Source organism: Urtica dioica, chromosome 9, assembly GCF_054948205.1.
Source record: "Urtica dioica subsp. dioica isolate 48M chromosome 9, U.dioica_male_clone48M_v1_H2, whole genome shotgun sequence".
NCBI lineage: Eukaryota > Viridiplantae > Streptophyta > Magnoliopsida > Rosales > Urticaceae > Urtica > Urtica dioica.
The window spans coordinates 26087212-26112316 of record NC_142764.1 but is presented as its reverse complement, the minus strand read 5'-3'; the positions used below and the strand labels follow the sequence as shown (position 1 = coordinate 26112316).

The 25105-nt window shown below is 34.4% G+C and overlaps 2 protein-coding genes across 3 annotated transcripts; one reads left to right on the top strand and one right to left on the bottom strand.

Annotated features, from left to right (window-relative positions):
• Positions 1–504: 504 nt before the first annotated feature.
• PCFS4 (PCF11P-similar protein 4) lies at positions 505–6498 on the bottom strand. 2 transcript variants are annotated; one of them, XR_016301297.1, is made up of 9 exons: positions 5979–6498; positions 4877–4978; positions 4535–4780; positions 4148–4209; positions 2950–3418; positions 2015–2833; positions 1374–1919; positions 1071–1178; positions 505–849 (listed from the first exon to the last, which is right to left on the bottom strand). XR_016301297.1 is itself a non-coding variant. In XM_089625883.1 (8 exons), the coding sequence occupies exons 1-8, from the start codon at positions 6321–6323 to the stop codon at positions 1134–1136; spliced, it is 2634 nt and encodes an 877-aa protein (XP_089482009.1). In that variant the 5' UTR covers positions 6324–6498; the 3' UTR covers positions 505–1133. The 2 variants fall into 2 exon arrangements, 1 of the variants encoding a protein (XP_089482009.1); XM_089625883.1 differs by having other exon boundaries at positions 505–1178.
• A 4784-nt stretch (positions 6499–11282) lies between these two features.
• On the top strand, positions 11283–24288 carry LOC149386265 (beta-glucosidase 46-like). The gene is made up of 15 exons (XM_089626501.1): positions 11283–11762; positions 12254–12702; positions 12840–13053; positions 17050–17325; positions 17455–17521; positions 17607–17665; positions 20985–21060; positions 21168–21242; positions 21529–21616; positions 21717–21969; positions 22691–22806; positions 22974–23238; positions 23340–23442; positions 23619–23718; positions 23952–24288. Exons 1-15 carry the CDS (start codon positions 11283–11285, stop codon positions 24142–24144), a joined length of 2814 nt encoding a protein of 937 aa, XP_089482627.1. The 3' UTR covers positions 24145–24288.
• Positions 24289–25105: the final 817 nt, after the last annotated feature.

The following is a 25105-nucleotide window of genomic DNA, read 5'->3' as shown; positions in this document are numbered from 1 at the left end:
CGATGACCATGAGTGCAAACAGATCATCGAAGGTGTCTGGCGAGGCCAAGTGGAGCTCGTTTTCTCATTCCCAACTTAGTTGTAGGACGAGTTCATGGCGCTCTTAGCAAATGGGGAAAAGACAAGTCAAAGTTCTCTGATCGAGTCTATTGAGAAATAGAATGCTTTTTTTATTTTACTCATGAATTTTTATATTCATCATGATTCTAATATTGTTTATTACCAATAAATTAAATATCATTAATAAATGATAGCATATTAGATATTATATATATATATATATATATATATTTAATTTATTGGTTTATGAAAGGTATACCAAAAACGGTATACAGCATCGCATCCACTCCAACCCTAACTTGTATCATTTCCGTTAATCTGTTTAGATATGTATTCGGTATTGATGCATTAAGATTTACATAGTCGATTAGGAACTATAATAGAAACAAGCATATGTATAATTCTACCAACACATGGCGTTATAAATTATGGTAAATCACGATGGAAACAGACGACAAAGCAGTAGACGAACTCTGATATTGCAATGAGAATTGATATCCTTACATATAAAAACGTCTCGAAGACTACATATGGCCATCAGTAGCGAAAATCCATCATAAACACAGAAACTAAAAGAAATTTAGGCCAAATGACCCTACACATAGTGAAACAATGTACAATGGCATTTTTTTAGGTGCGGCGTTTCAAGTGCTTAATTCGTGACTCAGCCCAAAAAAGCTAAAATTTATGTTGCAGAGCGCCAGAGATCTTGATGGATGAGCACTCCGAAGCCTATGCCGCTTTCAGATATAGAAAAGAAATCGTACCAACGCAATATCTAAAAGTAACCTTTGAAATGTAAGGTGGGAAACAAAGAAAGGTAAAGTGTTAATGCAATGAAAATTATTCTGAAATAAACGTCGTCTGTGATCTTTTGTGCAACACTTCTGGTACAAGGGGAAAAAATTTTGAATTTATGCTGCGAGAAAAATGGTACATATCCAACTATACATGTACAAGACTCAGACTGCAAGCTCCAAGACTATTGTTAAAATAAGTTAAGCGCGTACCATAAACAGGAAGAAACTCATCAAAATAAGTTACAGGAGACATTCGAAGACGACCTAACTACCCTAACTCCGCAACCGTTTTCTCTGACTGCCCTCTTCAAATGATCCCTGAAAACCGCAGAAACCAAACTTAGAAACAAACCTATAATCATCTGGAACGATAAATTTCATTAAGATTTCTAGAGATAAGTTTAGAGGGGGGTTCAAAAGTTCCAGCAAACAAGAAAAAGAATATATTAAAATTCCCTGTATTTCTGGAAATGAGTGCCTAAATGTAGAATTTATAGAGGTGTAGAGAATTACCCCTTCATCTTGTCCAAAACTTTCTGGGGGAACGACATTAGAATCGGACCGGCATTTCGCATGCACTATAGGACCTTCAGACCTGTCCATGCCTGACAACGAGACATCTGGGGTGTTCAAGTAAACAGCGCCTTTATACATCCATTCCTCGGTCTCGTCACTGTAGAACTCCTCAAAAGGCTCTCCACATAGTGCACAGTCTTTCTGATCTTCATCGGCAGGTACAGCCATTTCTTCATCACTTTTCTTTTCCACTATAGTCTCGACGGGCAAAAACCCAGGAACGGCTTCAGCTCCCAATGCCTCAGCTCCGCTAAGCCACATAGATGCACTAACAAACCATTTGCGAGATGGCTTCTGTTTGCGGTTCTTAGACATGCGGTTCTTGGTCACATGCCAGTCCATATGACTGCGATGCTCTTCTTGGCACTTGAATCTGAGACCACAAGTCGTACATTGTCTTTTTAGATCACCGTACAAAGCATTTATGGCAGATTCTTGACGCACTTTAAGAAGATCCACGTTAAACTCAAGTCCTATGGGCTCCTGAAAATTTAAGATAAAACAGTCAAGACCCATGCGAAATTCGCACAGAAAATCAATCCCCGACAATAGCAGGCAGGTAAAGGACTGAGTTGCACCTGTACAGGATTGGGTTTGTTCAACGAGATCAAACCTTGAGCCATTAGAGAAGTGATCAAGTTAGAGAATCCACCCCCGGGATGTTGTTGGCCTGAGACAGCTTGGCCGCTATTTTGAGGAAGTATTGTTTGCAACGGAGGAGGGAGACCGGCTGGCAGAGGCGGGAAGCCTCTGGCATGTGAGTGAAACGAGCTGTTTGGGATATTTGCCAAGTGCGGAGGAAGTACCGGATTCAACAGACCTACACCACCGGCTGAGGCATGTACCTGAACATACCCGGAATCCGGCCGAGGCCCCGGAGCAGTCACAGGGAGGTGTCGCGGCTGAAAAGGAGTCAGCCTCGGGTTTTGCGGGTTCACTGGTGCTACTAAAGAAGCCTGATTAGGCAATTGTGGAAACCTTTCCTTGTTTTCAAATCGATCCGAGAGCTGCCCGGGTGTGTTAAATGGTTTATTCAGGCCCTGACTGGCTGAATTAATATAATCATATTGACCCTTATGGCTTTGCATCGGCAAAATTGGACGCAATGGTGGTGGGTGTGAAATATTCAAGTATAGTGGAGGCCTTAGTCCACCTGACGTCGATATAGCCGGCCGCAACTCGGTTACAGGCAGGAGGGCCTGATTTTCAACATCTGAAAACTTGTCCATGAAAGGAGGCAAATTGTCAGTAACGCTACCTCTGGGATTTAGGTGAGTCGGTGGCTGAGTATGATGATGATGAGTATTCCATGATTCTTGGGTATATCGCTGAACGACAGGAAGAACATTATCACCGTGAAATTGGGATACATTACCAGCCGGTCCTCCTCTGCCAAACTGCAAGGCCAAGAAGAAAAAAAAAACCTTTTTTATAAGCCTTATCAAAGGGGGAAAACAAAACCTAACACAGCATACATAAGACAGTCTAATAGATGGGAAACAAATGAACGTACACTAAGAGAAGATATTGCATCTTCAGGGGGAGACTCATCTGCGGCTGGTAGCTGACCCTGACTGGACCACCTATTCCGAATATCAGACTCCACAGTCATGCTTCTCGATGGTCCAAGATCAGGCCTTGATTTATAGTTTCTAATGGATGACGGAAGAAAGTTATCACGCCTACTATGTTCTGTTAAAGTCGGACTCATAGCTTCCCAGTTGAACTCTTCCTCATCGCTATTCTGCCATAACAGTGTAGAAGATCTGTGGTCCAATCCATTTGTATCGAGACGCTCAATCCGGAGAGCCCTATCACTTGAAGTCGTTGTCCTATCATCAGTTCCATACGCATCAATCAGAGCTCTTGGTCCTTGTCGCTCACGTCCATTATTAATTTTGTACAAAGCACTATCCCGGTGACTCTGGTTCTGATACGGCTTCCTCTGCCATTTACCCATCTCGTCGTCTCTATCAATTACCCTGCCAAGTTGACAATTGAAACGTAAGGATAAGTAGATTAAAATACCATTAATGCATTATTTATATAGCAATATAATCATTCTCCGAATTCCAACAATAGAGTCTAACAATAATCAGTTCTTGATGGTGATATATTTTTTCTTAAGAAACATTAGAAGACTGCCGTTGGTAACGCAAGAATCTATGATCAAATAGGTCCAGAGCACATCTGAGAACCACCTATAACTCGATATTTTTTACCATAAAAAATATTCATAACTGATGAACATAAGTCTAATTTATAAGCCTAATTTTTTTTTAAAAAAAGTCTAATTTAAAAGAGACTATAATCTCGCTAGATGTTCTAATTTAAACAAAAAGCTATTAGGAAGAAATCTTTTCTTTTGCTAATAATAAGACTTCATGAGATAGTAATCATAGTATAAATCATTTTCCTACAAGAACTTTATTTTTTTTTAAACTGAAATAAATTGAAAGCAGAACGAAAAAAAATCTTCAGCGAAGTTCCCTCAAGAACTTCTTGATAAGAGGTCATCGCAATGCTTGTCATTATCTAATATAACTAAAAAATCCTAGTAGTAGTGATCAAATTTCCTAAACTCTTTGTAACGATATGGACAAAAGTGCACGCCCCATACTTCCACTTCATATATATGCATTAGCTCTGCCACCCCTAGCTGAGTATACAAGTTCGGCATGGTAAAGACTAAAGAGTGTAAGTATTCATACCCAACTGCTGGATTTTGAGTGTAGAGCTTCAGATCTGAATGCCCTCCATGAGGCTGAATATGCTGAAAACACAACGATAACCGATCATACATCAACAAATCACAACATCTTGAACCTCGGAAAAAGAGGAAAACAGTACTAAAGGCAAACAGTAAACTAATATTTAAATTATCTAGCAAGAGAAAAGAAACGCTATTCTAAAAATTCAGCGATTCTTTAGCTACGGCGCTTGAAATACGAATTTAAATGTAATCAACCATAGAACTAGAAGCTATATAAGGCAATGCACTGCAATGATATTTTACATAATCTAAAAAATATAAATAAAATAGGGAAGCAGCACTATTTCTGGATATTTGAGCATAGATCATACACAAAAAAACTTACACTTTCTGGAGCAGAATGCTCAAATTGCCGCACATATTTTGGATTCACATGTATCTGACGAGGAGACTCGGAAGCCCTCAGTGAAGGCATTCTTGATGACTGCTGATTTACCGATGGAGAAAATCTCAGTTGTGATCCAATCTTGTCAAGGACATGTTGTGGAAAAACTGTTGCCCAAGTGCCAAAAAGGTGGCGCATAGACCCATGCTGACTTGGATGAACTTGCCGATATGCCTCGCAGAAAACCTAAGAAAAAGCTACGAGAAAAAGTTAGTAAATTTCCTAAACGCAACAGCTCCAAGTATCCTCAGGTCATCTGATGAACAGTTAGTATGAAATCACCTCTGGTAAGCGGGAAGAGAAATGCTTTATATACTCACGACCAATATTCTTAACTATACTGTCCAATAGATACAATGACGGTAATTTTTGCTCCACCGTAACCTGAAATTACAAGAATAGTGCAGCATGATAACATGATCCAATCATACATTACATACAAGCAAACAAACAAACAAAAGTGTTAACTCCGAGTGCCATAGTATGTTATGTTCTACACAGCCGATAGAAAGAATCTGGAAGGGAAAATAGTTATTCAGAATTATGCTGAAAATGTAATTAACAAATCTTAATGTTGGCATAATTTGTCAGTCAGCAGAGTGACTGTAGCACGTGCATGGTGAGTTAACTTTTACAATAGTCAAACGCGCCATTATCTTCCATTTCCATTGACAAGTATAACACCTATCGAGTCAATAGTAACCCTACAAATTTATATAAATCTAAACAATTCCAACGAAGAATGGCAATGATTACTAAAGCCAGCGGGCTTGAGTGTAAACCATCAGTTATGTTAGAGCAGTTAGAGCCGAAAATATGCAAGAAGCTAAACGACATCTATGCAATATCAGATTTAGGATTAGTAGAAACAGACAACTAACATGTTTCTAGTAGATAGAGCTAGTTATATAACTATCAGTTCCTCCGCAGAGAATTTCTCTCCAATCTGAGTTCCATTTTAATATCCATTGATGATTTACAAAACGATATCTCTTATTTATCAGTCTTTAAAAGATTATTGTTAAGTCAGTACACCAGACCAACTAACAATGCACACTCAACTCCACTTGTTTGACTGCCAAAACTAATTCTTAGTCCGGTCACACTTGAAACAGAATAAGTGTATTTCTCCTAATTCTTCCGTTTATTATACTTTATATGTTGAATAAAATTTTCAATATGCTATTTTGTAACTTGAAGAATTCAAAGAGCCAATCACGAACCTATTTTATAGCAAGAAGAATTAAAATCAAAATATATCTCGAACGCAAGTAAGGAAAAGAACAGATTTTGCACTGATATTTACAATCCCCAAAGAATTAGGATACAACAAAGCCCTTTTTCTCTAATTGAACATCCGAAATGGAATCACAAGAACCCAGACCTCGAGGATGCGAGCGCAGATAGCCTCAGCGATGCCCTTGGCATGGTCTCTCTGCTCGCCGGCGACAATGGTGAGGTCGGTGATGATGGGTTTCGAATTGAAAATCAGTTCCGAGAGGACGAGCTCGTAGAGCTGAACGATCTCTTCCGTCCTCGGCGCCGATACAACGTCGTCTGCCGAGACCCTGAGGTCGTCGTCGCGCTGCCTCAGTAACGCCTTGAACCGCTCAAGCACCGACGGCGTCGCCGCCGGAGACTTCTGGCTCTCGCCCGCCATCGCAACAACCCTGGAATTAGGGTTAGGACTACGATTTCCTCTTGCCAGACCGACCTTCTCCGATTCCATTCCCTCCCCTAAATTCGAACTTTAGGGTTTCGACATGAAATGCACGACCATCGAAGATTTTTCGTTTTCTCTCCTTTTTCCTGTTCGTGATGTGAGTGTTGTCTATCTTGATTCTTGAGACAATTTTTTATCTCGCTGGTTCGGAATTTGCGACAGAAATTGAAGAGCGTAGTGTTTTGGTGATTTAGGGCACAAAACCACGCCGTTTTAAAGGTACCGTATGTTCCAGTGCGGGTGAGAGTACAAAATATTACGTGGACGTGCAGTCTGGCTTTGGAGATCTGACGGCTGGTACGTTTTGTTTCTACAAAAAAATAAAAATAAATAAACTTTGAACGGTGACGTTTATTGGAGGGAAGCACAGATTGGAAATAAGTTTTCCAATAAGTTGGGACTTGGGAGAACTCCTTCTTACATTCCTTTCTTGCCTATGGAAATAAAAAGGTAACTAGATTCGGTAGATTGGAAGGAGAAGCGAGGGAGTTCTTTTTTGGTTTTTTTTTTTTTTTTTTTTTTTGTGCTTGAGTATAATAATAATTTGAAACATAAAATTGTCAAAATAATCAACGTTAGATTTATTTTGTACAATAATCAATAAATCACATAAACTCATTTGAAGAGACAATAATACCCTTCATAAAGGGTTACCAAATATAAATTAGTTAATAAAAATAAATAAATAAAAAATAATACAATAAATAACTCTTTAATTAATAGATTAAAAAATCCTCTAAATATATTATGAGATTTTCACCATTGATCTTCACTGCCGGTCTTCAATGCCAAATCAACTTGCGCAATTTTGTGTTGAACTTCACCGCCGATTCGTCTCGAACCGCCAATTCTCCGACTTTTATAGATTCTCCAATTCTTCTACAAATAAATCGAAATTAATACGAATAAATCGAATTAACATGAATTAATTACGAAATAACCATAAATAAATTGAAATAACACGAATTAACACTGGTGAGAGACCTCGCGAATTCCAGATCGAGGCGGAGGTTTGGTCACGTTGTCGTGTAGAGATGGGTCTGACGTCTCCATGGGTCGACACTCCCCTGATGGGATCGCCGGCGCCGACGCTATTCTTTCTCGCGACGCGTGTCCGACGACGCTTCCTTTAGATTCAGTGGCAAACTGTCATCTCTGTGCGCCTTCGTTGCTTGAATCATATCCACGTCGAGGAGTTGTCCATCATCTTCTCCACGCGAGGACGTCAAGATCCGACGAGCTTCTTCACACCACCGGCGGATCTCACTACAACAAATACTGGCAACAATCGCAATTTTTTTACTCGAGAATAGCAGCGACAAGTCGTGTCTAAATAGCCGCGACCTTTGATGCTACAACTGCGACCTGTCGTGGTTGTTGCTATTTTCATGTTTTCATTAAAGCGGCTTATTCTCGCGCTCATTATTTCGGCATTTTAGAATAGTCACGACTTTATCGGAGCTAAACATTGTATCTAGGTTATTATTTGTATAAAATCGGTTCTTTATCTTTGTTGACGTGAAGAATCGATCACACCATAAACAGTCTCGACTAATTTGTGGTTGAAACGGTCGATTTAGATTTACTTGAGATGGGCCTCAGAATTCTGTAATAAGATTAAATTCATTTCCGAAACAATGAATGCTAATACGTAAACATGAAAGAAACGAAGACTAAATGATAGTTCTAGACTTTTTATTGAACAAGCTTGTTTGATCAATACAATTGCAAATGTTAACAATAATAACAATAATTTATCTCTCTCTCTCTCTCTACCACCATAAGTATTTTTCTCTATATGCTCCGTCACTTTTTCCGGCAAAGAAGATCTCATATCCGGACGACCCGAGTCCCGACCATCTTAATTTTATCGCCAGTTCCCTGATTTTGTCCTATGCGCTTTCTCATGGCAGCGTGCTCATCTAGACCGGGGCGAGAGGATGGTCCTAGTTCAAATCACGTATTTGAACACGCGGTCCTCTTCCACCACCCCCAATGCTCCATCGTCGTTTTGATCTTCTGTCAAACCAAGGTCTCTCTCTCTCAACCATTTCTCTTTGTCCCTATTAGGGTCTAACTTTGCCGCTATTCCTCTGCTATTCCCCCACCTCTACCCTTGAACAAGTTTGTAACCTATTTTTTGTATATTTGACAAATTTCATGGTTTATTTTTTAATATATTCGACACTATAAATTGTCGTTAATCTTGATAGTAATAGTTAATTATTGTTATTATTCCATTGTGTTTATATTCGTATTCATATAATGGGTTTTTAGGAGTTAATTATTGTTAATTTCGGTGTATCTTTGTTAATGTCGGTAAATTTGTTGCAGACTGAATAAATCTGAGTGACTATGATACATCCTTTGAATTCAATAGAGAGAGAGAGAGAGAAAGTCGTTGTTAAAGGAGAGAGATAATTAAGAAATGAAGAGTCGTTAAATATGACAATGATCAAATATCAAAAATCTTGAATTTTTAACAAATTTAAATTTATTATTAACTGCTTAGCTATATATATAACCATTAACAATTTGTTTAAACTTTTCATGACAAACAGCCATAAATCTTATAGAACCAAGGGACAAATACTATTTGCAGATATGCAAGAGCCACATATCACCACACCAAGCACGTGGCTAGCACGGTAATGACAAAGTCTCTACTACCAACTTGTTTGACTTTTGAGTTTTGGCTCTTTTAAGGAAACTAGTAGTTATTTCGTTTCCAAAAGGAAACAAAACTCACCATTCACTCTAGTTATTCCCAACATCTTTGAAGTTTGAACTACAGCCGTCAAAAATTACCTTTTGCACCGGCGAAATTTCAACAAATTTCAACAGTCTGAAATGATGAGACTGACCTAATAATTGTACATTAACATAAAAGAAATGAATACATGCATATTGATCAATAAATTTGCATACGAAAGATTAATTAGAAACAGACATCCAATCAATCAATCGAAATACATTTATGTTTTTTTTTTTTTTTGCTAGAAAAATACATTTATGTTTTAGTATTCCTTTATGTTATGGATATGGTAAAATCAATTAAATATATGCTACTGAAAGGTATTGAATTAAAGGTATAAAAAAGACACTATCGAGATAAATAATAACTCATAGTTCTTATAGTTTAGGCACAGACATTCTTAACATTTTAGTGAAAATAAAAATAATCATGAAGAAAAATCGAATTCAACACGGTATTACATTGAATGCCATCTTTAATGGTAGTTGACTTAGCAAATTTAGGGACTTGCTAGTTAATATCAAAATTTTAATTTTTTTTAACTACTTTGCAAAAATGATGACACGTTATTTCAAACATTTTTTTTCTTTTTTTATTCAAGAATGAGATAATAGTGTTTTTTTTTGCCCTTTTTTCTTTCAGCCATAAATGTGACACGTGATCGTTTTGGTGTTAACCAGATTCGTCAATCACACTCTGTTAAACTTGTGTTTTGGAAACAATAATTCAGGACCGTGTCTGTGTCTTTCTCAAAAGATATTTGTCTATAGTAATAGTTTTATTATTTATTTTCCTCTAATATGGAAAGCAATAAGTCACGTGAGCTGTGTGTATTTTGTTAGGACTTTGAGGGTTTGCGGTGTAGAATTGGCAAAGAAGCAAAATAAGCATATGTTTTTTATTTTCTTTTCGGGTGGTTAGCTTATACATCAGTATATACCAGAACCAGAAGGTTTTCAATGGAACTTAGTGAAATTGGTGACCTTTTGAGTTTTTTGGATTTTAGTTTTATTGCTAGCTGTGAAATTTTGACGTTGTGGTGGCTGATAATTTTTTGACAGCCAACGACCAACAAATACAAAGAATAATCAACAGATGTTTACATTGTTGGTGATAGCTCTGAATGTATCAACTTATTATTTGTTTTGAAACCCTTTTTAATGGAAAATCGAATATATCCTTAAAATGAACGGGATTACATAACAAAATAATTAATTAATAAGTTGAAGTATGCGCGCAGATGTTATGCGCCAAATATCATGGCAATCATACATCAAGATGACATTGAAATTAATATCATTGATATATTACGAACATATTCAATTTTAAATATACTGATAAAAATATTTTCATATTAACAAATATAACTCAAATTAATAAATTTAAATGTCTCAAATTTAAATTTTTGGAATTTTCTGTTCTGTTTTAAACAATATTTTATTTTTTTGTAACCATATTGAACCGTTTGTGACCAGTTTAAAAACGAAATAAAATCAAATTTGAGAAAATCTTTTATAATCGTTTGTCTGGTCTGGTAATTTTTTTTTTTGCTTACCCCTATTTTAAATTATTATAAGAAATTTTACAAATATATAAATCGATTAGAAACAGTTACTTGCTGAAATACGACTATGAGTTATTTTCAAATTTTCTGATCATATAGATATATGTTTGTTTGATTCATGCGTGATTAAATCTGAAAATATTTTCCTTAAAAAAATTCTTAACGGAAATAATTTTTATAATTTTCCATAGAATATTAACTTCGGAGTAAGCGAATAATGAATCATGTAAACTTTTAAGATAATGTAAAGCATTGTGATAATATATTCAAATTAATATGAAGCTGCCAATTATTATTATAAAATAAAATAAAATCTAACCAAGTATGTTATAATACTATATCGATATCAAATATGTGATTTTCCTGGAATCAACAAAATATATACTATTCAAAAGTTTTAAAAAATATATATTCATATATATTTTAAAAAAAAATCTCTGAAGAATCACAAAAAAGTCACGTGCCACGGGTATAAGCCGGTAGAAAGAAAAAGGGTATATTCGTAAGTGAAAATATCTCAAGATGCGTACAGAAAAGAAAACCATATATATACATTACCCCATCTCGAAACCCATAAACCCATAACACCAAAACAGTAATATATTTAATCACATACACATTCCTTTATCACTCTCTCTCCAGCACAATGATCTCCTCAGTAAAGATCACGCCGTGTTCTTCTCAAGCCTTCTCGGCGAGACGGCTTTATTCTCTCCGGAATAAGCTCCAACCATTCCAAGTCAAGAACCTCGCGGCCAACTCGCAGCAAAGCGTCCCATCGTCGCTGTCGCTGTCGTCGTCCAAGCCCGTCCACGTGGCGTCCGCCGGGAGACACGTGGAATGCCGGGCCTACGAATCGGAGTCGCCCCGGCCGATGAACGTATCGATCGAGGTTCCGGCGGAGGCGGCCCAGAAGGTGAGGATCGGAGTGTACTTCGCGGCGTGGTGGGGTTTGAACGTGGTGTTCAACATCTACAACAAGAAGGTGTTGAACGCTTTCCCTTACCCGTGGCTCACTTCCACTCTCTCCCTCGCCGCCGGCTCGCTCATCATGCTCGTCTCCTGGGCCACCCGAATCACCGAGCCCCCCAACACCGACCTCGATTTCTGGAAAACCCTACTCCCAGTAACATATATACATTATTATTACTATTTTTTTCTTCTTCTTCTAGTTTTTATGTATTCTTTCTCAATTAAAACATGATTATTATCTTTTAATTGTTCTAGATGAACATTAACCATCACTGATTAATCGTGGTTTTTCTAGAGCAATTTACTAATTAACCTTTAATGTTAATAGTTTTTCTTGAAGCTGGTTAACTATGAAATAACCATTTTAACACAAATAAATAGTTGAATAATCTGATGCATAATTAGATCAGTAACTCAATACAATATTCATTTCAAAAAATAGCCAAAGTTTTATTTTATTAAGAAAATATTATAATTTACTTCGGCCCGCTAGATTATTTTTTTATAAAATGAAATTTTTGCTAAAACACTAAAAGAAAATAGGAGATTAACTAGTTGCAACAAATTCTTCTACATAAACGGTTAAAATTCTCACATCTTATTATTACGAGCCGAGTTATGATTCTAGCTTATTCGTCCTTTTAGGTAGCGGTTGCGCACACGATAGGACACGTGGCGGCGACGGTGAGCATGTCGAAGGTAGCGGTGTCGTTCACTCACATAATAAAGAGCAGCGAGCCGGCGCTGAGCGTGCTGGTGTCGCGGTTCATGCTGGCGGAGGCGTTCCCGCCCTCGGTCTACCTCTCCCTCGTCCCCATCATCGGAGGGTGCGGCCTCGCGGCCCTCACCGAGCTCAACTTCAACATGACCGGCTTCATGGGTGCCATGATCTCCAACCTCGCCTTCGTTTTCCGCAACATCTTCTCCAAGAAAGGCATGAAGGGCAAATCCGTCAACGGGACCAACTACTACGCTTGCCTCTCCATCATGTCCCTCCTCATCCTCACCCCCTTCGCCCTCGCCGTCGAGGGCCCCGCCCTCTGGGCCGCCGGCTGGGACGCCGCCGTCTCCCAAATCGGGCCCCACTTCGCCTGGTAAAATTTTTATTTTATTTTATTTTTTTTATTTATTTATTGTCTTGTTTATTTTTTTGGTCACGTCAATTTTTTTTTTTTTTTTACTAATACATGCATAGCTGTAACATCGTTGCATCGCTGACCGGTATAATCAGGTGGGTGGTGGCGCAGAGCGTGTTCTACCACCTCTACAACCAAGTCTCGTACATGTCGCTTGACCAGATTTCGCCGTTGACTTTCAGCGTCGGAAACACGATGAAGCGAATCTCCGTCATCATCTCCTCCATCATCATATTTCGCACCCCGATTCAACCCATCAACGCCCTCGGAACCGCCATCGCCATCCTCGGAACATTCATCTACTCTCAGGTAAAAACAAAAACTACCTAGAATAATATAATCATAATAATAATAATAATAGTATACGTTCAATGCTGGTTGGTTGGGAATCTTGAAACGTATCTTCTGGCTAGGACCATACTGTATTGCGTGATGAGTTGTGGTAACTAGCGTATTGACAAAATCTATAAGCATACTTTCTTGTATTTACACTGCATGGCTTTATATATCTTTGCTTCCACTTGTTTATATGAGGACGACGAAACATAAATATGGCCTTTTGATTGAAGGTAGAGTCACTACGTGCCAAGGGAAGAATATTTTGTTTATCAATCTTCCCGTAGAGAGTCTTTTATTATTATTATTATTATTTTTGCAAAGAATGCTAATTAAGCACATGATAAATAAATGACTGGGTCTCATCTAAATTACCTCTAATTTAATTGTATTGTCAATTACTTTGGTGATAGATATATGAATTATTGCATTTTTTGCTGATCTATGTTTTGTCGATATTATATAATGATGCGAACAGGCCAAGCAGTGAAGCAAAAGAAAGCATGTTACGTACATATAATACGAACGGTGGAGAGCGATGATCAGAATGGTTTAGAGATTTGAATCTTTGGACTTTCATGGTCGTTTTTTTTTTTTTTTTTTTTTTAGTATTGATAGAACTAGCAAGCGTATGAGTCGGGGAATTCACTGAATTTCGCATCCAAAAAGTCGAGGCGTCAATTAGGAGGTCATAATAATACCAATAAAAGTGCTATTTTATTCGGTTTTGATTCTTTAGGTATTCATTATTATTTTTTCAATATATATAATTACGTTAGAGCCAAATAAATTCAATTGATTCTTTTTCACGATTCTTAGCGTTACAGATTTTTTTGCTGCAATTAGCAGGTATCAATTTATTGTATCCTCATACTGAAATAAAATTGTAAATTTAGAACCAACAACATGATTTAAGAGATAAACATAAGAAAATAAGCTTACATTTTTAAATATTTAGCAAGTTAGCCAAAACCTATGGATTTAATTATTTAAAAAGATAACCGAATATTATATTTTTATTTGGAAAATAAATTCTTTCCTTCCACGTTTATAGATACTCATTGTACATTTAAATGAAGCATTTACGACCGCTTTAGTATTTTTTTTTTTGTCAAAGTTAAAAATGATTTCTGCACCCATCTCTTTGTTATTCTCTTTTTTTCTTCTTTTTCTATATTTCGAATTTTCTAGTTTATGAGAAATGTAGAATTCTACATTTTTGTTGGATTGTTGAAAGTTTATTTATGTTAATATGAAATTCATAAATTGTGTGGAATTTGTTTGCTTGCGTAGTATTAATTATTGAAAAAATGGTCTGAAGTAGCCAATTCAAACTATGGCTTAGGTATAGAAAAATAGTCAATTGAGAGTACTATGACTTTTAATCCTGACTAGCTTGTAAAATCAATATTTATTCATGGCTACTTTCCTATACACAAATAAACAAAAGATCCATTAGTAAAATAGTCAATTTAAATGTTTGACATTGCTAACAGGTAAATAATCACTTTCAAACGTAAATCTTAAATAAATAACCATTTTCGTATAACACACGTTGGTTATTTACTTAAGATTTACGTCTGAAAGTGGTTATTTACCTAAGATTTACAAAACGTTTGTTATTTAGCAATGTCAAACGTTTAAGTTGACTATTTTCCTAGTTTTCTGATAAACAAATGAGATGGATGATAGAGCTAATCTTAAACTAAACCGAAAACAAGCATGTAAATTTAGAAATACAAGTGAGAGTAACAGTAAATGTTGATATGATGAGATGATAAGCTGGATAACTAATTTCCCACCTAATATTCGAATTTTGGGAGCAATTTTGTGGCGATACTATAGCAATTTGGGTGTTACAGTCTAAAATTTCAATTTAGATCAGACTTTCGTCGAAGTCACTATATTTTTATCCTCTACTTAATTAAACTAACACATCTCTATGTTTGTCGAGGTTCAAGAATATTTCAAGCATTTTATAAGATTATGCAAGGCACTAAGATGTGCTTATATTCATCCTGGCTATTGGTCGATGTGCTGAAAGCACCGTTTTCGATGACCCAATTTCGATGCTTACGGAAACATAAATTTTTTTCTGTTAAGGTTGGAACTTCCGTGCTATCAGAAGTGGTAATTTTTTATATCATAAGAGTCTTATCGGAAATCAAAGAAAAACTAAGAAAAAAAAATTACAGCATTTGACTATGCATTAATAGCAGACTGAATCTGGGCTGTTGGATTTTACATCCAATGGCCCATATTTAATATAAAAAAAAGCCAAACCTGCTGAAGCCATTTCTTCCATATGCGTCAAATATCATTAACGACATGTGTCGGAATTCTTTCTGTCGCTTTCGTAGGCACGAAAAACGGCAATTTGATCAAACGGAAGTTCTTCCTCTCGTCAACACACATTAAATTTAAAAGAACTTAATCTTGCACCATTCAAGTTTGTATTCACCAAATTGAAACCCTAATAGAAAATTTAAATCCTTTTTTTTATTGAACAGTGTTGATCAATCATTGAAAAGCATTACTCATAAAAAAAACACTTGAATGAATAACTTTAAAGTTAAAAAAAAAATAAAAAATTATAGCTTCAAATTACATCTAGCACTAAGCAAAGCTCCCAAAATTACATATTAGGGTTCATAATTATTCTAACTCCTTAAGAAGTTAAGATTAGCTCATGATTCAACTTAGATTTTCTCATGGGTAAAGAAATTAATCAAGAAAATAAAAAATACAAGGGAATAGTTAGAGAATCAAGCTCATAGAGATGACTCAAAGTTTGGATTCTTTTTGCAGAATTAACCCATAATAATACCTAATATTATTTTAAAATTCATATAATGGCAGGAATTAAAAGAGAGAAAAGTCAACTCGTTACATGATTTTATTTGTTTCTATAAATAACCAAATATCTTATTTGGCTCTCAAAGATTAATTTGGGTAAAGCAAAAATTTAATACTGCTTAGGTTGACAAAATGTAACTGTTTTTTTTTAGTTTTGAAAACCTCGACTACACAGCAATATTGAATTTTCAAGTATTTACTTCATCTAATTTTTCAATCACTAGATTCCCATCATATACAAGACCTATCTAATTTATAACCAGTTTGTTTTCTTAGAATTCTAGTAGAATTACATAAAGTATCTCATTTTTTTTAGAGACAGCTCAACACAACCTCAACTTTGAAGGTGACATGGAATTATCAACTAAGCTATACACTGCATAAAATATCTCATTTGAATATATTAATTTGTTGAATACCTTCAATTTTCAAACTTTCCTCAGATACTTTTTAGCTTAATTTTTTAAACAGTTTTACTATTATTTTAAATGAAACGGTAAATAGCAAATACAAAATTGAAATGGAAAAATTAAAAATATAGCTTAAAAATCTAGTCCAATTATCTAGTAATTAAGAAAATAACTCAGAATAGAGCTATATGTTTAATGTTTATATATAGTTAAGTTAAAATTTTAATTAAGTATTTATTTTAAACAGTTTTTTCTTAAAAGAAAATTGTAAAGTTAAATAAAACAATAAACATCAACCATAAAAATACTGTAAGCAAGTGAATTAAAAAAATAAAATTATAAAATAAAATATTTAAGTGATTAGGTTTAAAAGTTATTTAACCGAATGGGCTTTTGGTATTAAACAAACGCTACCTTATTCGAAGTTTAATAACCCAACGAATCATCACGTCCAATAAAGTATAGAATAAGCGATTGCGTATCTTTCCATGTCTTATAGTTTAGTTTAGAAAAAATGTTTTCGGCTGAGTCCGAATATATATATATATATATATATATATATATATATATATATATATATATATATAAAGGTTAAAGAAAAACAAATTAAAAGAGATCCACTAGAGAAAAGGCCATACCAAATTCAAACGGAAAAAAACACACCAAAAACAAGAATACCATATCATATATAAACTAACGTAAGAGCCTGTATATATTTTTCTATAAAGACAGCACATCCAATAATACTTTTCCTTCTATTTATTTTTTAGAAACACTTCTCCAGCTATTTGTATTCTGTTTATGCAACATGGGAGTTCATAGGCTTCTTCGTAGAGCTCTGTTTTTGTCCATGTTCTGTTTTCTTTCAATCGCAGAATATATAAATAGTCATCAAACCTTGGATGTGAAAAGTATCATCGGTTCTTCAGATTTGTTGCCACCGGGATTTCTTTTTGGCACCGCCTCTTCGGCTTATCAGGTCTTCTTTACTTATTATTTTATTCTACTGTCCTAATTACGTTTTGTGATTAGCGTGTATATTATTATTTAATTGCCTTGTAAGTTGTAACTTGTAAACGAAGTCATTTTGTCGATTTACCTATTGCAGTTTGAAGGAGCTTCCTCAACCGATGGCAAGGGCGTAAATAATTGGGACGTTTTCTCACACGAACCAGGTTAATTATATACGATTGACTGTAAAATTGACAACTCTATTATTATTGTTGTTGTTGACGTCAAAATTACAAAATGAAATTCCAGGGAAAATAGTCGATGGAAGTAATGGAGATATTGCTGTGGATCAATATCATCGGTACCAGGTATTGATTCTTTCCTACTTTACAAGGGTTATTTTATTTTTCGTTTTCATTATTCCGTTTGCCTATCCAATGTAAATAGTAATAGTTTGGAATAAAAAATGACATTTGAGTATAAATACAGTTTTCACTCCGCTCCCTCTTTATACGAAAAGCGACTTTTATACGAAAAAAAAAAAACACCATTTGTATTCATGTATGTTTTATCTTTTATATACTTTATCTTTAAAATAGGAAAACTACACACATCTTTACTAGAAGAGACAAAAATACCCCTCTCATTAATATACTATCATTTTCTTATCACAGTAGAATCCTACTGGGATCCCTATCTTATTATATCTTCTCTCTCTCTTTTTTTTTTTAAGATTATCTTATCTTTTTCACCAACATACGTTACAGACGTATGATTTTTAGAATAGTTCTGATATACTATTCTAAAACGATAAAATACTATTGTTTCATAGAATAGTTCAACAAAATACTATTGTATGATTTTTAGATCTATTGATATAGTAGTTAATTTAAAACCGATAAATATTTACAAAATAAACAAGGCTTTTTTTATTATATAAAAATGCGTAAGTATCACGTGTCACTAACTTTTTGTCCCGTTAATAGATTACGTCGACTTTGTCAACATACTTATAGACAGTGTCAGGAAAATTTAGACAGTGTCAGATTTGAACTATATTTCGCTAAAAACCTGATCACTTGAACCATTATATCAAAGATTAAATAACAATTAATTACTTTCGAATTACAGTTTTGTATAAATTTTCCAAATTTCTTACGGAGTAAGGATATGTATAATAACGAGATGCGGAAATTTTAGCAGTGGATACAAAACGCTAGCTACAAGGAATAAATTTAAATGACACAATTGCTGTCATGTACAATGTATGTGAAAACGTATTAGAATAATTAATTTACTTTTTAATTTGAGATGTTCTTCTCTCTACGACTATGACTAAGTTGTTTAAGTCATCAAATGTCATTGTTCTTTCTGTGGAAGGGATTGGATAAGTTGGTTAGGTTGGGGAATTGAGGACGTATGTCTGACGAGGCAAAAGTTCATTTCCCTTTTACTGAGAGTTTTGACCATTCGTCGAGTTGGTTATCTAGAAAATGTCATCAAATAATTTTAAATTAATAAAATGGGCACATGAGAAGAAAAAAAAAAAAATACATGAACACGTGATTTAAGCAATTAATGATTTAGAAGGATACATGTTAGATCTTTGCGGCATACTTAGGTTCGTATTCGTCGAGTTGGGCATCTAAAAAATGTTATCAAATAAATCGAGTATAATTAATTAAATACATGAACACGTGATTTAAGCAATTAATGATTTAGAAGGATACATGTTAGATCTTTGCGGCATACTTAGGTATGAACGCGCGCACTTATTTAGTACTTGTTCCCGTTAATATATATATATATATATATATATATATATATATACACTAATATTTTATTAGCTTATTTTCTTAATCGAATTAGATATCGAGTATAAAAATCGTGTACCCACTACTGCTTAATTCAATTGACAACTAAAAAACTATCACTTAACGAGTCTAAAAATCAATTAAAAATTATAAATTCAAAGTGATAATACAATATAAAGTGATAAGTGATCAAGCAAATCGGAGACGTAGCTAGAACACAAAATAATTTAAAGACAATAAACATATATGCTAGTATTTTTTTTATTCTTACGGATTAGGCTAACAGGTTAAACGATTTCAAAATATAATTGACGATTTCAAACGAAATAAACGATTTATTAATATTCCGATCTCAATTACAAACAACGAGCTCGACGATTCAAATACGACTAACGATTCAAATATAATTGAGAGCGAGAGAGAGAGAGAGAAGTTTCAAAGTAAGTGAAAATTCTCTCTCTGAAGAAAATAATTTATAACACGACGAGATGCGAGATCCCCGGAGATACGTGTTGGTGAGTTCGTCTTTCATCACCTCTTCCTTTGCCACGACGCTCCTATGTTTGAATGGGCTTGGTAGAAATCGTTAACTCTCCGGGTTCCAAGGCGAGATCGCATCTCTTGTGCTGACTTCGACTTCGACTTCGTCATGGTCTTTAACGGTTACGTTCTAAGCTCGTAAATTGAATTGGGCTGGACCCTAATGACTTACTAAATTTGTACGACAATACTCAATGAAAGTTGATTAATAAATTTCGTTTATTAATTATTTAAATCATTTCGTTGAAATGAGTTTTGGTGATCAATCATTGGGATTTGATGACCCAATATCAAATTATTTTACAAAAATTTAGCGATATAAACCACATAAATATAAGTGTTTGCGTTTTAGCCAACGTTTTGTAAATTTTTCGTAAATAGAAAAAAAAATTGTAAATATTTCGTAAATAGTCATATTTACTAGAAATTCACTATGCGTTTTTTGTTATTTTGATAGCGTAGATAAATTTACGTGGCTATTTACAAAAAATTAACGAAACGTTGGCTATTTCATAATTTCTAACGTTTCATATGATTAAATGACCACTGGGCCTATTATTTAATGAGGCTGAACTCTGCATTATGGAGAAAGAAACTTTAAAGATAGTGTGCAAACACCAACTTATAAACAAATGGAGTTTTCTTTCAAAGATAGTGTGCAAACACCAACTTATAAACAAATGGAGTTGATTTTGTAGGAAATAAGATCTCCATGCATTTGAGATTTATGTGCGTAGGATCCAATATTTATTTATTTTATTTTATTGCAAATGTTGTCACCTCGATCGCTAAGGATACATAACTGAGCACTCTACATGTCACGTTTATAATAGTTTTGTCACGTTTGGAATATTAATATTTAGTCACAACATTTAATCCCATCTACTATTATTTAACAGTATTTTGTATGATTACCTTATTTATAACTTGTGACTAAAGAATCATGCAGCCACATTTTAAGATTTTTGTGACGATATTACCATCAATCATCATCATCATCCTGCCCTTAAAAAAAAAAAAAATTCATCATCTCGTCATCCCAATATTAGTGTTATTATTATCAGGTCCAGTATATATAATCATATTTACATATAGTTTGCTATTTAACCAATTTTAATAAATATTTGATAAATAGTCAATTTTGTGTAATCAATTATAAATAATTGTAAAGAATAGTGTAAATAATTGTACCGTGATAAAGATTGATTATTTAACAAATATTTACTAAAAATTGGCTAAATAGAAATTTAAAAATGTAAATATGTCTAATTTGTTAACTATTTGTTATTATTATTATCATCGGAGTTAAAAAATATTATACTTGTTCTTGCAGGAAGATATAAATCTAATGTCGTCCCTAGGAGTTAATAGCTATCGATTCTCTATTTCCTGGGCCAGAATTTTGCCGGGTATGTGTACAAAAATAAAATAAAAAAGTCAATTAAAGTTGTTGAAGATTGGGAAAACATATCGTCCTCTAATACTCATATTTCCTTAAACATTTATGACACCACAGAAGGAAGATTTGGGGACGTCAATATGAAAGGCATCAACTATTACAACAAACTCATTGATGCTCTTCTCTTGAAAGGTATATATATATATATACGATACACACACCTTCTCTACCAATACAATTTATTCTTAAATAACATAAAAAAATTAATTTTAGTAAATGGGAAATAATACATTTTCTACCATAATTTTATAATACCTTGTATAGAGTGAATTCTTTTTAGCTATTTTATCAACGAAAAACATAAGAATTAATGCTTTTTTGTGGTTTATGTTTAATTAGTTCTTGCATTTGTTATAATACTCGGAAATACTTCAAGCCTAATTATAATTAATTTTAATTATCATATTAACTACTCCAGGAATTATGCCATTTGTTACGTTGTCACATTTTGACTTCCCACGAAAACTCGAGGAAAGATATGGAGGCTGGTTAAGTCCTCAAGTACAGTAAGTAATTTTACATATTTTTTTTCTTCATCATTTTGTGTCAATGATATACAAGTAATGAGAGAGACGTTAACATTTGGTTGAATGAATTAATGTATAGGAAGGATTTTGCTTACTATGCAAAGACATGTTTTGAGTTGTTTGGCGATAGAGTAAAGCATTGGGTTACATTTAATGAGCCAAACCTCTCCACCATCTCTGGCTACCTTAATGGAACATTCCCGCCGGTGAGATGTTCGAGACCATATGGAAATTGCACACAAGGAGATTCAGACAAAGAGCCGTTTCTAGTATCGTATCATATCATCATGTCTCACGCCAGAGCTGTAAACATATACAGAAATAACTACCAGGTATAGTATCAACTAAACAATTTAAGATAGTAAAGTCAATTACCTTTTTTTTTTTTTAATTATCGGATTACATGATTATACAATGAATATTAAATTATTTGAATCTCTGACTCACCCTACTTTTTAAAAAAAATATACAAAATAGTATTTTGAATGGAAACCAGTTGATTAGGGAATTAAGTAAATTTGATTTGCGATTGTCCATAAACTTCGACTATTTTGTAATGAAAAAAATGTACAAAATAGTCATTTGAAACTTATTGATTAGCGAAATAGTCAAAGTTTCAACTTTTCAGCAAAATAGCCAAATTTACGTATTAATTTTTTTTTTGATAGTCAAGATTAAAATTTTTTACGATTACCTTAATTATTTTGCAAATTCATAATTTTAAATTGGCTATTTAGCTACATCATCCTTTTGTAATTCTATTTATTTCAATTGGTTATTTAGCTAGAACGTTTTATTTTACTCATGCAATATGACAAATTTTCTCAGATCATTAAATTAATTAATTTTTTTTAGTAAAAGTTAAAAAAAAATTACTCTTTTGTCAAGGAAAAATAATAATAATAATACTCTCTTATATAATTAATACTAAATTTTGAACTAAATTCTAAACCGATGTATTTAGACAAGAAGATCAGTAAAACTTATCACTTAAAAAATTACTCGTGAGTCGTTACCAATTGTTTCTGGAACTTATTCCTCTTTGTTTTGTAGAAACATCAAGGAGGCATTATTGGAATTATCATACAAGCAGCTTGGTATGAACCAAAGAACAACTCAAGAGAAGATCACTTAGCTGTTCAAAGAGCTCTGTCATTTTACTTTGACTGGTAATTACTTATTCAACGCCTGCATAATTAATCGATCCGGTAGTGTATATATATATATATATATATATATATATATATATATATATATATATATATATATATATATATATATAAGAAGTAACGTCTCTATGTATCTCGTTTATTTAAAACATCAATAAACATCGCAGGTTCTTGGAGCCAATTATCTACGGCAAATACCCAGCTGAGATGGAAAAGATTTTAGGATCCACATTACCGAAATTCTCAACAAGTGATAAGGAGAAACTTAAGACTGGATTGGACTTCATTGGCGTCAACCACTACACAAGTTATTATGTCCAAGATTGCATGCACTCTTACTGTGAACCCGGAAGCGGAGGATCCAAGGCAGAGGGTTTTTACAGCTCAAGTTCCGAGAGAAACGGTGTTCGAATCGGAGAATACCGTGAGCCTGTAAGCACAATACTCTCACTGAAACAACGGCTTTGATTATAGCTTCCGAAGCTAATTAATCTCTTTCATTTCCTTTTTTTCCTTTGAAATTATTTGTGCAGAATATGGTGGATTGGCAAAATGTTTTTCCACAAGGAATGGAAAAAATTGTGGATTATGTAGCCAAAAGATATAAAAACACACCAATCTTCTTAACTGAAAACGGTATGACTCGAGACTAAATAAACGTGCGCATTCGTAGTGGCGGAGCCAACATTTGCAGTTAGGGAACAAATTTAATAAAATAATTTTTCAGGGGGCTAAATGAAAATATCATATAATTCTAAAATTATAAAAATTAGGGGTAAATTATTTAATTTCAAAAGTGGCTTTCTTTGTAGGATATGGCTGCTTAGAGGATCCCTTGGAAGCATCAGTATATGATGTTGGAAGATTGAATTACTTAGCTAGTTACTCAGATGCGTTGCTCAAATCAATTAGGTAATTATGGCATTTACGTACATATAATTCTAATATTGTTTACATTGGCCTGAGCATGAACCATTTTTCTTCTAAAATTGACTTCACACAAAAAAGATCACAAATGCCTGAGTATGCACAACAAAGACTTCCTTGCATATTTGATTCCTATACTTAATTAACGGTTTATAACAAATTTTTTTTTTTTTTTTGCCGATATCATCGCTCTCTAATTTATATTTAATTTGTTTTAGGAAAGGAGCAGATGTGAGGGGTTACTTTGTGTGGTCGTTGATGGATAATTTCGAGTGGTTGACCGGGTATACATTGAAGTTTGGGCTTTACCACGTCGATTTCGCTACACTCGAGAGAACCAGGAAACTCTCAGCCACTTGGTTTGAACAGTTTATTGCCATGCACAGGGACAAAGCCCTCGTGTCACAATAATTCATTCACAAAAGTTCATTGCCATTAAACACACTCTTTCAAGTTCTTCATGGGAAGTTCTTGAAGGAGATTTGTATACAAATTATTCTGGTTGATTGAAGACAGAAAATAAATAGATCATACGAAGTTTCAGAACTTAAATTGATGACCATGAAATTAACACGTCCTCTGAAAAAAAAACATACGTGTTTTGCAGAAAATCTTGAGTTGGAAATTCCTCCATTTGGAACCCGAGAAAATGAGGAAACTGAAAATGAAAAATCCCTCTTATTTTCCTTGTGGTGTTTGGATGGAGTGAATTTATAATGAAAAGGAAAATATGTGGGAAAATATATAACTAATGAGTGAATTCCATTTTCCATCCAAATTTATACATGGGGATCACGTTTGAGTCCATTTTCTCACTTTCCTTCTCTCTTTTTCCATAACTTCCAAACACAACATAAAATTACAATATTTCCTCTAACTTTACCTTCCACTTTCTCTCAAGCAGAACAAACCAAGAATGCGATAAGTGTGAACTAAATGTTAAAATAACTTCCTCAGTTTGAAAGAATACCTTTTTGTGTGGCAGCTTTGCGACATGATTATACTTTGATCAAGGTGGTTTGGCTCCAGAGAGACGTGTCTTTAAGCTTCTTGAGACCTCCACCAAGGAGCTCCGGCCTCGTACATAGACTGGCCATCGTCCCAAGATATCTGACAAGCTTGAAGACCGATCGCGACACTCGGTTCTTTCCCGTGCCGACCCATCCACTCTGTAATGGCCACTTGTTTATCGTCCTCGCTCGAATAGCCTCTCCTAGATTTTCCAAACGGGTTCAGCCCCGGACTGTTCATCTCGGCTATGGAAGCCGGCATGTAAATCGTGTCCCCGACTACCGGGGCCCCACAGGCTGCCAACTGCGCTCGAATCTGCATCACGTTCGCACCACATTGTTTTCTAAGAGATCAACAGAAA